This window comes from Tursiops truncatus, chromosome 3, assembly GCF_011762595.2.
Source record: "Tursiops truncatus isolate mTurTru1 chromosome 3, mTurTru1.mat.Y, whole genome shotgun sequence".
Classification (NCBI taxonomy): domain Eukaryota; kingdom Metazoa; phylum Chordata; class Mammalia; order Artiodactyla; family Delphinidae; genus Tursiops; species Tursiops truncatus.
The window spans coordinates 9502358-9520483 of NC_047036.1; the positions used below are offsets into that span (position 1 = coordinate 9502358).

The following is an 18126-nucleotide window of genomic DNA, read 5'->3' on the forward strand; positions in this document are numbered from 1 at the left end:
CAACGAAGAGTAGCCCCTGCTCACCACAACTAGAGAAAGCTGGCACACAGCAACGACGATCCAACACAGCCAAAAATAAAAACAAAACAAAAAATAAATAAATTTATTTAAAAAAAAATCATCTTCAGAAAAGGTACATCTATATGAGCAAAATGACTGGCCAGGTAAACTGTCTCCTTTGGGGCCTTCTGAGAGTGGCAATCATACCCCCAAAAGCCTTCCTCTGGGGACACATATACCTTAGATTATTGTAAAATCTCACCACAGCTGCATACCTTTGGGATTCCCGCTGAACCAAAGGCAGCTCTGCCTAAGAGCTCCATACAATGTGTTTTACCCTGGACACCCACCGGTAGCTCCAAACACAGCCTCTTGCATTGGTCTGCTAGGGCTGCCATCACAAAAACCACAAGCTGGAAGTTGATTTTATCACAGTTCTGGAGGCTAGAAACCCAAGATCAAGGTGCTAGCAGGTCTGGTTTCTCCCGAGGCCTCTCTCCTTGGCTTGCAGACGGCCACCCTCTCCTCGTGTCCTCACATGGCCTTTTCTCTTATAAGGACACCAGTCTTGTTGGATTAGGGCCCCATCCTGATGGCTTCATTAACTTAATCACCTCTTCAAGGACCTTCTCTCCATATACGGTCCCATTCTGAGGTCCTGGGGGTTGGAACTTCAACATATGAATTTGAGGAGACACATTGCAGCCCTCTTGAATTCACATCTGAATTCAAGGCACTGTAGAGTGACACACAACTGAAGAGAGATGCAGAGAGAAGACAGGGCAGTCCTGGCAGTCGGTGTTAAGAGACAAGAAGGAGAAGGGAAGGGGGTCAGAGGGGGACAGGGGGCAGTGGCAGAGTGGCCGAGGCCCCACACCCCAAAGCTCTGCAGGAGGCCCCAGCAAATGCCTACTTCTCAGGGCCGTGCTCGGGAGTTCCTGCCAGGGCCCCAAAGCAGCTTTTGTATCCAGAACCGTGATCTGGTTTTCAATGAGACCTGCCTAGCTGGGGCTGCTGAAACAGCTTCCTGTCTCTTTCATACCCCTCTGGAAACTTACAACAAGCTCCTATTGACTGAGGTAACCAGAGGGCATTTTTATTCCTTGCAATTTGTAAGTGCTTATTGCAGTGAGGGAGCTAATGCTGCATGTTACATACAAGCGCTTCAGTAGACGGTATGGCTTGAATGACCTGTACGTTCTATGGAGATGTACCTAAGGGTCTCATTATATGTTGCATGCTTTGCCTTCTTTTTTATTAAAGCAACAGTGTAGGGTAATCAAACAGAAACTCCTTTCCTTTCTAATGGATACAAATGAAAATTTGTAGTCATCAAGGATTCGCAGTTACTTAAACAGGGCAGGTCTAGCCTGTGTGTGAGCGTGCACGCTGCTTCACAGACACGCCCAGATTCTGTGCTCCTAATGGCCACTTTGACAAGATTAGCAGTACTGCCTATTTCTTTCACGCTGATTTATGGTGAATTTAAATCTGCTAACATTTCAATAATCTTCAAAACAAAGTCCAGCAAGTATCTTGGAAGGCCCCCTGCAGAAACATGGTAGTTTATCTAAAAGAGCCTATGTTTTACATTTTCTTCTTTAAAGTCAGAAGCATTTTTACTGCAGTAGAGATGTTAATTGCCATTTATCTTAATGACTTCTTTTCTGATATAAAATAGCCTGGCTTGAAATACAGCAGACTTTTTTGTCAAGAAGAGACAGGAATAGGAGGTCTGTTGGCTCCTGGGAGAAATGGGACGCTTTTTCTTTTCTGTCTGCTTGGTTTGTGTTGGTTGCAGGCTTTCTGATTTAGGACCTTTGAGGTCTGAGTTACTGCCTTCATCTTCTGCGTGAGGGAAAACGAACCCCAGGAGAAGCCATGAAATAGAACTTAGGCTCTGAAAGCAAAAACCACAGTAGGAGCTCCTGAGGTTATTAAAATAGAATTATGTGGTAGCTGGTATAACCAGTTACTAAGGGACATTTTTAATAAAACTGTAGCAGATAGTTTTTGTTTAAATTTGATTTATTTTTAAGTTTATACGATTTCAAATGAGATTTTTTCCTATTTGTTTCCTAGTTAATATTCCTACCTCATCGCTCCTATCCAAAAGTTTCTAGTGTCCAAAAGGGTGCTGGCTGGCTGTTGGTACCCAATAAATATTTGTTAAATGACTGAATGAAAACATTTCAAACTTATAACCCTTAGGTAGTATTTCTCAAGTAATATTAATAACTAGTTTTATTCTACAGAATAATATTGTGCCATCTAATTGAAGAAGCTCCTTCACATTCATGATTTTAACTGTGAGTCTTACAGCTAATACATTAGCTAATATACAATTATAATATATTATTATTTTATTTAATCATAAGATTAAATATCTATGTATAAGTGTATATTATGCATATTAAAAGTATATGTGTAACTGAATCACTTTGCTGTACACCGAAACTCACACAACACTGTTAATCAACGATGTGCTGATATAAAATTAAAAAAAGAAAAGAAAACGTTAGCAAGAGATTAAAGAGCTCATATTAGGTAACATATCTGGCAAGTAATAAATGATATAGGACACTGAGTATGTTCTCCTTACAAATGGGCTCCAGAGCTTCCCACAAAGTGGTGGAAGGCACTGTTTTGCAAGGGGTTACGTTCAAGAGCCCCGGAGCCATTTCCATTCATTCTTCTTCTCCATGGTCCCATCTGCTGCTCCTCCAGATGACCTTGGTTTCTGTCTATTAGTAGTGCCTGGGCAGCCTTTAGCTGGCTGTTTTATTTTCTTTCCTTTTCATTGTGGTAAAATAAACATAACAAAATTTACCATTTCAACCATTTTTAAGTCTACAGCTCGCCGTACACTGCCGTGCAACCACCACCATCCCTGTGCAGAACTTTTTCATCATCTCCAACAGAAACTCTATCCATTAAACACAAATTTCCCAACTCCCTCCTCCTCCTTGCCCCTGGCAGCCACTACTCTAATTTCTGTCTCTCTGTTTTTGACTACTCTAGGGACCTTATACACGTGGAATCATACAGGAGTTGTCTTTTTATATCCGGATTATTTCACTTATCATAACGTCTTTAAGGCTCATCCATGTTGTAACACGTGTCTTCCTTTTTAAGGCTGAATAATATTCAATCCAGTGTACAGACCACATTTTGTTTATCCCTTCACCCTTTGATGGATGCTTGGGTTCAAACAAGAAAAGGGGAAAGGGGGATTCACAGAAGATACTGGAAGGAAAGGCCAACTACCTTGGTGAGATGACCAGTCAGATTAAGCATAAAAAATCATCCCACAACTCAAAGGCTAAAGACAATAAGCATCATTAATTATCTCATGGCTTCTTTGTGCAGTAATTCAAGACAGAGAAGAGCAGGGACAATTAGTCTCTACTCCACAATGTCTGGGATCTAAGCTGGAAGACCCAAAGGCCTGACTGGCACTGGGGGATCTGCTTTGAAAGTGGCTCCGTCACATGGTGGGCCAATTGGTTCTTCCCCATGCAGACCTCTCCACTGGGATGCTGAGAGCCTTAGGATGTTGAACTGGTCACAGAGGCCACCTCTGATTCAGAGTGAGAGAGGGCCCACAAAGGTGTGAGCACCAGATGACAGTGTGATCCGGGACATCTTGGACACCACCTACTACAAACCTTATTACTGCTCATTATATAAAGTAGGCTAAATATTTGGAGATTTTTCAGAAATGATTAATATTTTAGAATATTACTGCTTTGAAAAACTTGAAAATATTCAGAAGAAATGTATAATTCTAGTCAGTCAGCAAATATATTCAAAACTGTATATATATGCACCCCAATGTTCACAGCATCACTATTTACAGTAGCCAAGACATGGAAGCAGCCTAAGTGTCTGCTGATAGACGAACGGATAAAGAAGATGTGGTGTACACACAATGGAGTATTACTCAGCCATAAAAAAGAATGAAATAATGCCATTTGCAGCAACATGGATGGACCTAGAGATGATCAGACTAAGTGAAGTAAGTCAGACAGAGAAAGATGAATATCTCATGATATCACCTATATGTGGAATCTAAAAAAATGATACAAATGAACTTATTTACAAAACAGAAATAGACTCACAGACATAGAAAACAAAGTTATAGCTACCAGAAGGGAAAGGGGGAGAGGCATAAATTTCGAATCTGGGATTAACAGACACTGACAACTATACATAAAATAGATAAACAACAAGGACCTACTGAAAAGCGCAGGGAACTATATTCAATATCTTGTAATAATCTATAATGGAAAAGAATCTGAAAAAGAATATATATATATATACACATATACATATAACTGAGTCACTGCTGTACACCTGAAACACTGTAAGTCAACTATACTTCAATAAAAAAAATAAAAATTAAAAACAAAAACAGAAAAAACAACCCAGTATACACAAGCAAAGAGAATAAGGTAAAAGGCCAGGATTTCTTTTTCACATTCACTGGAACAATAGTGAGCATCTTAAGCTAATTTTACATTACCCACCTGTTCAGAGAAATTATTTCTGCTACATTGTGGCTTCTAAGCCAATGGTTCCCAGACGTTTGTCTGAAACCAACTTTGATTTTTTTTCATAGGGGCCCCTTTATGCAACTGAAAAGACTGTCCTATATTCCAAGGTTATTTCATGTCTGCTTTTCCTGTGTGCTAAGAAGTGGCTGGAGGAGACTATCTGCAAAGTAAAAGCCCAGCTACCCTGGGCTGGCACCCACATGGCTTTTGGAATGGAACTAGTGTTTGTATTCCAAAAATGTTGGGAATCACTGTGTCACATTTCAGTCATGGGGAGTCACCCTGGGGGCTCACTGTAGCATCTGTCAGTACAGAGCAGCTGAGGGTAGATGGAGGCCCTCACTTTTGGGGCCTCTAGGCAAACGGCCCGGTTATCAAACACAATCAGAGTTGTCTTGGTGTGGTGGTTTCAGCTCTAAAGAGCTTCCAAAACTGGTGGCCCATGGGCCCTGTTCTAGCATGACATTTTAAGCAATAGGCACATCGAAAGAGCAAAGCACAGAGCGAAATGCCCCTAGAAAACTGAAAAGGTAAAACAACGAAAAGAATGAGGACACATGTCGCATCTCACTTGATGAGATGCCTTTCAATACGTAAAATATTCTGTTTTGCAGGAACCCCGCCCACTGGATTTCCCACTGGATATCTTCTTCTCTTTCTACTCTTCCCCTTCCCCATGCTTCTACTCTTCTTATAGAATTAAGTGGATGTTAGAACACACTCAGTTCAGCAAACCAGTTAAGGTAGTTGAACATGATCTTCAGTAGATGAAAGAATTTAAGTTACTAGGTTTATAATGTATCATGAACAATGGAAATATCAGTTCCAAATGTACTTTTTCTTACTATAAAATGCTCACTTTCTCTCTACAGATGTCAGTGCCTCTAAATTAATGAGCTCTATTAGCTGCAAAACATCTCAAGAAGCGCTGGAAATTAATTTCCATTAGTTACAAACTGACAGTCAACTACCACCTGCCTTGTAAGACAATAAAAGTTCTGAATGCTCCATTTTGGTCCTCAATTAAATGTTCAAAGTCAGATGGTGAAGAAAAGTGACTTAAGCCATCCAGAAAAATATTAAAACTGGTTTGTGTGTGAAATGACCAAAGGGGATTTCAGATTTTCGCTTGTGGTAGGATAAACAGGGAGGTTTTGAGGACAGACTGAGACTGGCTTTCCATAGTTACAGCAAAATAAGTTGAATAATGAAGAAAGGAAATTCTTTTCATAATATGGTCATGTTCTCTGAGAAGCATAGAGCCCTTTAAAGAGGACATAATTTCAAAAGGTTGAGCATAACTATGTAGATGCTGATTAAAGACGGAAACAAACAGCCAGGATGTGCTTTCCAATATTCTCACAGCTACTGGGATTTCTGAAGGGAAAACAAATGTTGCGTTTCTCTCATTTTGTGAATTTATATTTTTAGTTTTCAACATTCTATCAACATGGACTTGAAGAATGGAACCTATTTAGAATGACTTTTTTAAAATGGTAAAACAAAATAAAAGCAAAGCACAGAAGTTGGGAAAGCAGACTGATAAACAGACAAGAAGCAAAATCAATACCTTGTTACTATGTGTCTTTTGTCGCATTAAAAATCAAGTTCTTACGTAAGTTTTGCAGATCTTATCTCTGGGTAACTGTGTGCAGAGCCGATTAACAGATAGTTTATTTATGTACATATACACACATAATATATGTATACACATAATCTATGTGGCCTATATGTAGATGCCAGTTCCCTTAATAAAATCAAATGTAGGGCTGGCAAGGTTCCCCCTAGAAGGAGACAGTCCTTGAGGAATGACTGACCAAGGAAGCCAGTTCTGTCACCCTGGATTTTCTTGGTTTCTCTTTTTTCCTTGGGGGGGTCCAACTCGTGGGAACCAACCTTGGGGAAGAGGGATGCTCTTGTCTGTTTTTATAATCTTATTCAATACTGGACCCACAGAACTTTCCTTTGATCCCTTTTGAAGCACAAACCCTTCTTTTGATTCCTTCAAACCATTTCCCAGAACTCTAGAAAGCATCAAGTGGGAAGTGAAAGGAGAGCACGCAGAAGGGAAATAGAGGCAGAGACCCCAAAACGGAGCCCCGAGATTTAGGAGCTTCTGTTCCAGGTCTGTGGGCCTCTCTAACCCTCACTGAGATACCAAGGAAAGAGGCTGCCTCATTTTCGGTTCTCAGCTTGTTTCTAAGGGGTACTGTTTTTACTATTCACACTCCTTTTGGGCTCTTCAATATTCTGATCATTTCTTTCACAAGGAAGATGAAGAGAGAGATTTATTTCCTCCCTCCCACCTGTAGCTTAGCTTTCTGCTTCATCCTAAATGCCTGTCAAAGAATGACTTCACCTGCAAGATCCTACTCTCTCTTCAGTATGAGAACATCTAAGTCCAATAGACAACACACAGACACAAACATATGAACCTGGTTATCAGTGAGAAAACAGAGATTAACCTTAAGGCAGGAAGTAAGATGAATTATTAGCAAAAGTAATATACTAAGGGCTGATAACAACACTGCAAACTAATTATTTGTTTTACTTAGGAATCCAATATGCCATTCCTGTAAACCATCAATTATCTTTATTTTGATGTTATCATTGTACTTATCATTACTGGGGACCTTAATATTAAAACTAAAGTTGCCTGATGTTTCAGAGTTCTGACTTCTAGGGATCTGAGGTGGTCCCCTGATGCTAAATGGTGTCACCAGAGTTCATCTCTCCTATAAACAGATTGGGTAAAGATTTCATGATAATTAAATTATTGAATGGAACTTCTCAGTTGCTTTGAATCAGGGGAAAGATGCTATTTCTGTTCCTAAAACAGGGAATGAGTGTAGTTGGCTTTAAATAGAGGGGTTAACGTTAAGTTCTGGAAAGACTGCATCAGGATATATGACAGACACACTGGTAGATCATTAGAGACACAACTTAAGTGACCAAAGACAAATACTCCTGGCTTCATAATGGAGACCAAACCCAGGATCACCACGGCCACCTTCAGAGAGGCTGGGGAGGGGAGGGGGAACTCTGCTGGGAAGAAGGGGAGGGTGTACAACAGCCTTTGCTCCCGTGGTAGGCTCCAGGTAGCATGGATTTGGCTTTTTGCCCTAAATGAGGCAGGAAAGTCCAGTGGCCCACTTTCGAGAGCAGGGACTTGATTTTCTCAGGCTCCTCTGCACCCCTGGGGGTCTGGCTAGTGGGTGGAGGCCCCAATGAGTGGGTGGCTCTTGGACCAGGTGTGAGCTACAGGCTCACCTTCTGAACCTGCGGTAGAGCCTGTTTTACCAAAAGCATGTGGACTGAGGGGAAGGACGGGGCTGGTTCTCAGGAGGAAAGCCTGTAAACCAGAAAAACACAAAGCAGAGATTTCTACCATCACAACTGATGGAGTATCTGCTAATGACTCATTAACCAACTAATTAGTACCCTGGGTAGAAGGATGCATCTGGGATGTTGCCAAGGTCCCTATGCCAGAACCCGCTTTGGTATAAACGAGGTGAGGGCGTAGTATTACAAATGAGTCGCTCTTTTAGAAATGCAATTGTTCACTCCTACGAGGGATTCCGAAGACAGACGGCAAAATGAGTAATCTGGGCTCTGGGAGAATCAAGATGGGCACAGACAAGTATTGTGTGTAAACACTGCTTTCCTTTCAGTTGATAAAAGGAATCCTGAAAAGGAGGCTTTTGTAAAACAAACAAAATCCTTTTGCAGTTGGAGTCTTCCCTTCCATCTTCCGATTCTGCTTCCTGGTCGTGAGGGCCCAGGTCTCAGTTTTCCCTCCTTGCCGCCCCTGCTGGCCTGTGCTCTGGCCTCCCCAGATGCCCTCCCATCCCTGGCCTCCCAGCAGGGCATCCCCCCAGGATCTGCTCCCTGGTCTTTGCCACTCGGCAGCACACGGCCTCTGTGCCTTCACCCGCTTCTTCCACGTCTCTGACTCCCAAGTGCCATTCTCAGCGCGAGGCTTGGGCCACAGGTGCTCCTGAAGGCAGGCGCTGTGCTGGCAGCAGAGAGGCAGTGGTGACGACAGTGGACCCTTCCCTATGCCGGGAAACGCCCCAAAGACCTTGAGGTCTGAACACCTGTCATCTCACAACAACTTCATGAGGAAGGTGCTTTGATCATTTCCGCTTTACATACACGGACGCTGAAGACAGAGCAGGTGAGCATCACACCTGGAATCATGACTTGCTGAGAATCCTTTCCCCTGGGTATTAGACGCCCTTTACAACCCAGACCTCCTCTACTCTTCCTGTGGTGGATGAGAGCCTGCACTGCAGGGCTGCACAAGATCATCACCTGGGCTGAGAGGGGAGAACATCTGAAATTCTACTTATTTACTTAACCAAACAAAATAAAGCAATTCAGAACGATCATTCTCCACAGGTTGGCACTGGCCCTCTCACTGGGCCCACATTTCAGATGACGGTGCATTTTTTACTGGAAGCCACAACACAGCAAGGATGACAGTCACACCCTTGCTAATTTGACCACTAGGGCTCCTTATTGCTATTGATGTGTGCCGGTCCATGTGAAGTTTTAGATTATACGATCTAGCTTTAAACTAACCCTCCCGATGTTTTTAACCAGCAAAAACAGTGATAATATACTCAGATCTAACACATTCAACCATACTGCTCTTTCTAAAGAAAGGTTTTTATTTTTTATTTTATTTATTTATTTATTATTATTATTTTTTTTTGCAGTACGTGGGCCTCTCACTGTTGTGGCCTCTCCCGTTGCAGAGCACAAGCTCCAGACGCGCAGGCTCAGCGGCCATGGCTCACGGGCCCAGCCGCTCCGCGGCATGTGGGATCTTCCCAGACCGGGGCACGAACCCGTGTCCCCTGCATCGGCAGGCGGACTCTCAACCACTGTGCCACCAGGGAATCCCTAAAGAAAGGTTTTTATGATTAAAAGTGTATACTGGTCTTTCACAGCTCCCTAAATGTCCATTGACAGATGAATGAATAAAGAAGATGTGGTATATATATGATGGAATATTACTCCGTCATAAAATAAGTATGAAATAGTACCATTTGCTGCAACATGGATGCAACTAGAGATTATCACACTAAGTGAAGTAAGTGAGAAAGAGAAAGGCAAATGCCATATGATAGCATTTATATGTGGAATCTAAAATGTGGCACAAATGAACCTATCTACAAAGCAGACTCACAGTCATAGAGAACAGACATGCGGTTGCCAAGGGGGAGGGGGTGGGGAGGGATGGATTGGGACTTTGGGATTAGCAGATGCAAACTATTATACACAGAATGGATAAACAACAAGGTCCTACTGTACAACACAGGGAACTATATTCAATATCCTGTGATAAACCGTAATGGCAAAGAATATAAAAAAGAAAGCATATATATGTATAACTGAATCACACTGCTGTATAGCAGAAATTAACACAACATTGTACATCAACTATACTTCAATAAAAGAAATTTTAAAAATGTAAACTGAAATAAAAGCTTTTAATTGTGGTGTTTTATCTTTAACATCCCCTGTTTCAAGTTCTATCTTTAGTGCACATCTATTTTACAGTGTAAATAGTATAACAGTACACTGAAACGTGTAGTTAGTTGAGTTAGTGTATCTCCCCAAAATTCATATTTATTCAGAAGCTCAGAATATGGCCTTATTTGGAAATAGTGTCTTTGCAGATGTAACTAGGTGAAGACGAAGTCGTCCTGGATTAGCGTGGATCCTAAATACAGTGACTGGTGTCTTCATAGGAACAGCATGGGAGACGTGAGACAGAGAGGAAGGTGTAAGTGAAGACACAGGCAGAGACTGAAGCTCTGCAGCCACATTCAAGGGATGGCGGGGCCACTCCAGACCCTTTGGAGGGAGCATGACCCTGCTCAGGCCGTGATTTTTCAGACTTCTGGCCTCCACAACCGTAAGAGAATACATTTTTGTTGGTTGAAGCCACCCAGTTTGTGGTAATTTGCATGGCAAGGCAGCCCTAGGAAATTAACATACCATGTTCATAATTTATAAGTAAAAAATCCGCATACAGAGATGCAAGCTAACATTTTTTGCTGACTCGGTGGGTGGACAGCTGCCCTCCCATCCCAGCCCAACCAGGCTGGAGTACTTCAAACAGGCACCACCCCCGACTCCAGCCCTCCTTTCTTTTCAACTAGAGAGCTTTCTCTCCCATTTTTTCATATGTAAATATCAACTATTCCTCAAGGTTCCGGCCAACCACTCAATTCCGCCTCTGTACTTCTATCACATCTGTCTTATTTACCCAATGCACTACAGTCATTTGTGGATATACCTTTCTCTCTCACATACCTTTAAAAGCTCCTTAAAGAATGAAGCTCTTTACATGCTATCATTGCACCTGCAGAGTTCATCCTACAATATTCCCCAGAAAAGTCACCGAGAACATATGTGCCTTCAGATGGACCTGGAGGGAAGAGTTTAAAGGAATGAGAGCTACAGGGCTGTGTCCCTGCCCAGCTCTGGCCATGTGTTGATAAAACCTCGCTGAGGACATATATGTGTGCTTTTCATATTTCCAAGTGGCAGGAGCAGTGCATTATAATAATCATGCTGGATAACAAAACTGGAATCTGAAGTATCACATAACGGAATCACCCCCAACAAGAAGTGAATGTTAAGCCCCTCATTTAAGTTAAAAAGAAAATTATATATATATATATATATATATATATATATATAAAATTTCATTTTATATATATAATGGAATACTACTTAGCCATTAAGAAAAAGAATGAAATAATGCCATTTGCAGCAACATGGATGGCCCTAGAGCTTATGATACTAAGTGAAGTAAGTCAGACAGAGAAAGACTAATACCATTTGATATCACGTATATGTGGAATCTAAAATATGACACAAATGAACTTATTTACAAAACAGAAACAGACTCACAGACATAGAAAACAAGCTTATGGTTACCAACAGGGAAAGGGGGGAGGGGAGGGATAAATTAGGAGTTTGCGATTAGCAGATACACACTACTATATATAAAATAGATAAACAACAAGGTCCTACTGTACAGCACAGGGAACTATATCCAGTACCCTGTGATAAACCATAATGGAAAAGAATATGAAAAAGAATATATATACATATATATATAGATATCTGAATCATTTTGCTGTACACCTGGAACATTGTAAATCAACTATAGTTCAATAAAAAAAATAATAAATTAAAAAAAGTCTCACTGAGAAGGCACTGGGGGAGGAGTAATAACTGTCCTCAGGGCTGTCTCTGAAGAAGGGATAGACGTATTCTAACGTGACTGCAAAGGTCAGAAACAAGATCAGGGAGTGAACTTACAAGGGGTGAAGATTTCAATATAAATGAGTGTACAAGGCTTGCATTATTCAAGAAATTAATAAAATGCTTCAAGAGATGGTGAGTGGCCCATTTCGAGAGGCATTCAAACAGAGACTGAATGGCCAATTGTTGGGCTTGCCCTTGGCCTAACTGAATAAATGACGTCCAAGTGCTCTTCACACTGAGGGTCTTTAAATTGCAGATGCTGTATTTTTCCCCCTCTGACATTTCCCCAGTTAAATAAATGATTATTGAACAATTAAAGTGAAAAACAAACTCCCCAGAGGTTCACCACCCCGTAACTGAACCAGGAAGAATATTATGACTGCTTTATTGCAAACACTTCAGACATGTTACCTAAATGACATAATAATGGCACTTTAAATGTTAATAAAGACTCTAAAAATAGTTTTTAAATCTTCACCTTTAAAAAAGCATCTTTGTATATATTTTGTTTCCTGAGCATTCATTTCACTATATGCTATGTGTGGTTATAGAGTGGGCAGGTAAGCAATGAAAAAAAAACCCAGCATTTGGAAAACATTCTTAACCTAGGTTTACCTAATGATATTTATAAGCAGTATTACTTAATAATATATACTAATACAACATCCAATAATAAAATAATTTTAGTAATACACTAGGTAATTCCTTAAAAGTGCATATTTTTAGATTATTGGTCAAATACTGGGGATTGAAACAAAACATGGAGAACAAGTTTGATAGAGCCAACTGAAAATTCAGTTGCTAATTTGCGCTCAAATTCAGCATAAAGATGTGTCACTGCATTTATTTCTCTGTTACACTGCATAACAAAAAGAAGATAGAATTTTATTGTGAATCATGTTTACAGTAAGTTAGATTCCTTTATCAGCCTTGAAAAACTGCTTTTGAGGTAGTTTACATCAACGATTACAATACCCTGAAAAGGGATTAATCCAACTTGATTAAAAGATGCCATTCATGCTGCAACCTACACATTAAGTTATGTCAGTAAATGTCTTAGCCATAACTTTTCTTCTTATATAGACAAGAACATTTATAGCATCATTCGTACACCAGGTACATTAGTCTTGCTTTTTTTCTGGTTATTTCATCAATCACATTTTCAAAATAAGGATGCTATGACTTATCACTCCCAACATCACTGAGTTGGGATGAGTCCTTTCATATAATTTAAAGATTTATATTTGGCCTACATGTTTAAAAGCACTGTATAAAACTCAATATCTGGTATAGTACCAACAACGTATTAGCTGTGATAATTCTTAAGAAATTCACATTTTATGGAAGAGAACATGCAATTAACAAAAAGTTCTCAGCAAACGTGGCTGTAAAGCAAACATTATATATATAAATTTTTTTTTCAAAGTGATTGCTGACTTAAAAAGGCAATCAGATCCTACCATCTCCTTTTTTTTTTTTTTTTTTGCTGTACGCGGGCCTCTCACTGTTGTGGCCTCTCCCGTTGTGGAGCACAGGCTCTGGATGCACAGGCTCATCGGCCATGGCTCACGGGCCCAGCCGCTCCGCGGCATGTGGGATCTTCCCGGACCGGGGCACGAACCCGTGTCCCCTGCATTGGCAGGCGGACTCTCAACCACTGCGCCACCAGGGAAGCCCCCATCTCCTTTCATAAAAGGTCTCTGTGCATTCTTTGCTGGAGTACAGCAGGGGCAATTAAAAGTGAAGAGTCCAAAGTTTTGCCCCGATCCGTATGACTCAGCCAAGTAAGCTAGAGAAACCTAATCCTTCAGAACCAATCCTTTCATATCCTATGGCTTAGAAAAAATTTTTAAAAATTGTTTTAAAGAATATATATATGTATAACTGAAGCACTTTGCTGTACATCTGAAACTAATGCAACACTGTATATCAACTATACTTCAATTAAAAAAAATAAATTAGGGCTTCCCTGGTGGCGCAGTGGTTGAGAGTCCGCCTGCCGATGAAGGGGACACGGGTTCGTGCCCCGGTCTGGGAAGATCCCACATGCCGCGGAGCGGCTGGGCCCGTGAGCCATGGCCGCTGAGCCTGCGCACCCGGAGCCTGTGCTCCGTAACGGGAGAGGCCACAACAGTGAGAGAGGCCCGCGTACCGAAAAAATAACAATAATAATAATAATAAATAAATAAATTTTAAAAATAAAATAAAATAGCCTAACTAAATAAATAAATGTCATCAAAATATCAAAAAAAAAAGATAACAGGGAGTTTCTGGTTTCAAGTCTAATGACTGAATTGGGGCTACCTTGATTTTAAATTCTTATTTTAAAATGGATGATTTGCTTGAAAACTCCTCACTGAAGCTCCTTAATAGAGAAAAGATACTGGTCTGCAATAAGACAGATAGGCAGATAGTAGAAGAGAAAAGAAAGGAAAAACAAAACAAAGACCACATATCCATAAGCAATTATCAGAGAGACCAGACCTATTTAGACAATTTGTATCATTTCCTTCATTCCTTCACTCACTCCTACACACAGAAAACTGGTGCTACCATTTACTCGTCCTCCAAGAAAATCATAAAAGATGTGAGTATAATCTTTCCTTTTCCATTTTATTTTTTATAAAGAAATATAAATGCCCATGCCAATACGTGCCTCGTGTCCTAGAAGTGTGGATTCTAGCCTGTGTACCCACAGGTCATTTATTCCAATTCTCCATTTATTTAAGGCACAAAATATGGGGATATCAGTTTTCTCCCACAAAGGAGAATTAAGTTAAAGATGTAAGGAAAAGTGCTTTGAGAATTGTAATGTGCTATAAATACATGTTTGCAATGGCAAAGAGGCTTACACGGTCTGGTATTTAATGATAAATAAAACTTTAACAAATTCTCTTCAAAAATGTATGTATAGAAGCTTGAAAGAAATCTAAAAGCTGGAAAAGTTTAAATCATAAGTTATAATGCTGAAAAAAAACAATTTTGAACACCCAAAGTAAAAGATACCCGTTCTAGTAATATTCACCTAGGAAGAACCAAAATTCATTATTCAAAAGAAGATGCAAAGATGTTATCATAAAAGAAGCATTAGATTGTGGACTAGAATTTTAGATTAGATTTGGGCTGTCTCAATTAAATCTGAACACTTTGACATATTCCTTTATTAAAAAAAAAACTCTACAAGAAAGGCATTATTGTATTTTATATACCCATTTTGCATAATGCCAGGTTATTATTATTAGTTCCTTTTACATTAAGCCATAATAATTCAGTTCTGGTTCTAGATCTCGTTCTGTTTGTTTTGATTCTATACCTGACCTTAGGATGGTGGTATGATTTTTTTTTTCAGAATTAACACATATTTAAAGCCAATGCTTAGCATTCTTAAAAATAAAATAGTAAACTGTAATTCCTATAACACTGAGTTGTATATAAGTTCACACCTACAAAAGGTCAGTGGCCAGTATACTCTTATTCATTCTAACATTTCTTATTGGTGTTTCTCTTTTTTGGTTTATAGTGGGCACTCAATAAATATATGTCACATAATCCATAACTTAAAAAGATAGTAGCCATGATACACTGAAAGAAGAAAAAAGGCTATAAAAGTGACAGTAACATAAAATAAGAAGGCTATGCCATTTAATAAAATAAAATGCATTTAATACACAGTATAAAATAAAGAAGCGAAGCTGTAGCTAGAGAAACATAAATTTGGGTTCCTATCAAGCCAAATTCCCCTAATATGAAATTTTAAAACCTTTCCACTGAAGATTAAACGCTTAGCCTCAATTTAAGTAAACAATGTTCAATAAAGCAACGCCAATCCAATTATGTATTTTTCTATTTAGCATTTCCTAAGAGTTTGCTTCTATTTCTACATGTTTTCAATAGCATGTCTAGAAAAATTATTTAAAAATAGAGAGTGTTGGGGGAGGGATGGATTGGGAGTTTGGGGTTAGCAGATGCAAACTATTATATATAGAATGGATAAACAACAAGACACTACTGTAGAGCACAGGGAGCTATATTCAATATCCTGGGATAAATCATAATGGAAAATAGTATAAAAAAGCATGCATATATATGTATAACGGAATCACTTTGCTGTACAGCAGAAACTAACACAACATTGTAAATCAACTATACTTGAATAAAAAAATAATAAATATTGAAGAAAGAAAGAAATAGAGAATGTTGAGGTGTTGTTATCTGAAGAACATTCTACCCACACATGCCAAGAATACTGAAGGATCTGGGGCAGATTGCAGGACCAAGACGATAGAGATCCCTGTTTCGACTGAAAATCTAGAGAAGCAGGATGCCGGACAATGTAAGTATAAGAATTCTTCTTATTTCTAGTAGTTAACAGTGAGCACTTATTACAATTCACCTTTACAATGGAGGTTCTACCACGTATAATATTTAACATAAACCCTCCAAGCAGGTTTGAATGGTGCTAAAGAAGCGATCTCAAAGAATACCAAATGGTCCCATTTGGTAAAATGGTCCCATTCTGCCTTTTATGTATGTAGAAGTGATTTCTTTTTACAAAAGAATCTATGCAAACCCCTCAATATAGTACACATGCACTTGTGTGCTCTATCAGAGAAAATATCCAAAAATTCCTTGAGATGAATTTTACCGCCAGATTCAAGTCACATGCCCCGTTACAAAGACATACCAGGAATCTGATGTATCTATAGTATTCACAGATGCAGCTATGTATTTATGGGGCTCTGCATAACTCAAATGTCTATGAATAAAACATCATTGAACTCTACAGGAATTCAATTCCAATTTCAGAAGTAGAGTATCACTAAATCCCTCACCACTGTTGAAAAAAGAAAGCAAAAAAGAAACACTTCTCAATAATAACAATTTCTTTAATATATTATATTCAAGTTTTTAATCAATGTCCAATCAACTTCAGCCTCATGTTTATTTTCAGACACAAAAATGAAGGTAATAAGGGTTTTCTAAATGTCCAATTTTTAGTATAACCTGGTAGGTGTGCCACTTTCCACTCTAATGAATGGAAACATACAGCGTGACAAAGCATGCTTCTACTGAGACAAGAAAATACCTAGACCACAGTATTTGAAGTCAAATGATATAACCCCCCAATCCTCCATTTCTACTGCATGAAAGAAAATTGTTCAACATCTCATCAAATAGCTGAAACCTTCAAGCACCTACAAATGTTCTGATCAAAAGATCGTCTTTGCTGTTGAACCAAGAAGATACTAGGGATCCATGATCGATACCAATATTCCAAATCAAACAGAAGATTATAAAACCCAACCAAAGTCAACACTTTCATACTCAGCCAGTGACATGGAGGCAATAACGCGACGCAAAAAGAAATCATGTAGTAACAAGGCCTGGTTTGAAAAACCTCTTTAGCAGTGATTGGGAAGAGAAAAAGGTTGATACCCACCTGGGATCTTTCTGAATGCTATCGATGGACGGGGATCTGGCCAAGGTGCCTTCGGGAGGGAGGGCAGGGCCGGATTTGCTGTACGGAGACTCGACAGAAGGACAATACTGCAGCTGCCGGTAGGGGTCCGCGTAGCTGGAGGCTGGGCCGGCGGCGTAGCTGGCCCTCTGGAAGGTGGCCACGGCAGCGCTCTGCGGGCCATGCTGGCTGCCTGTGCGCTGCAAGGGGACGGAGTCGACACCGGGGGAAGACGGGGCTAGGACAGGAAAGTAGGGACAAAGTAAAAAATTGAGGACCTGCTCACAGAAACGGTTAACCAGGTCTAGGCAGGGGGGAAAATTACACACATACAAAAACAAAAACAAAAACAAGGGTTTGAAAGAATAAAAAAAAAAAAAATTCTGTCATATTTGAACTAACACATTCGATGTTACCCATTAAAGTGATAATTAGCATGCTATTTCAGGAATAAACCTTTCCACTCTAGGGCAAAAACACATCTGCGGTGTGTTTGCTGCTTACCAACCTCCACGAGAAGGTTTGTTAATCGGAAATGTAAACTCTGTGAGGAGCTAAAACCCAGAAGAAATGTAAGGAACATCTTCTAAGGAGTCGTGTACAGTGACTTCTTTACTGTTTAGGTTGAGAAAACTCAGAAAGTGCTCGCTCAGGTGATGTTACATTAATTCTATTCAGGGTGTGAAAGAAATTTAGTAATGTGGTTAATTTCTCCTAAATAAAAGAAAATAAGGCAACGTGAGAGGATGTGTATGCATGGGAGTGGAGGTGAACACAGGTCCATAGTTAGTACTCGAGCATTAAATGCAGGACTGTCCTAGT

General features: G+C 39.8%; 1 protein-coding gene across 1 annotated transcript in view; it reads right to left on the bottom strand.

Annotated features, from left to right (window-relative positions):
• Nucleotides 1-18126, bottom strand: part of CTNND2 (catenin delta 2) — a 776118-nt gene that overhangs the window by 354665 nt on the left and 403327 nt on the right. The window contains exon 8 of the mRNA XM_073802014.1: nucleotides 17287-17542. Within this exon, the coding sequence (XP_073658115.1) occupies nucleotides 17287-17542 (256 nt within the window). The remainder of the gene's footprint in view (nucleotides 1-17286; nucleotides 17543-18126) is intronic.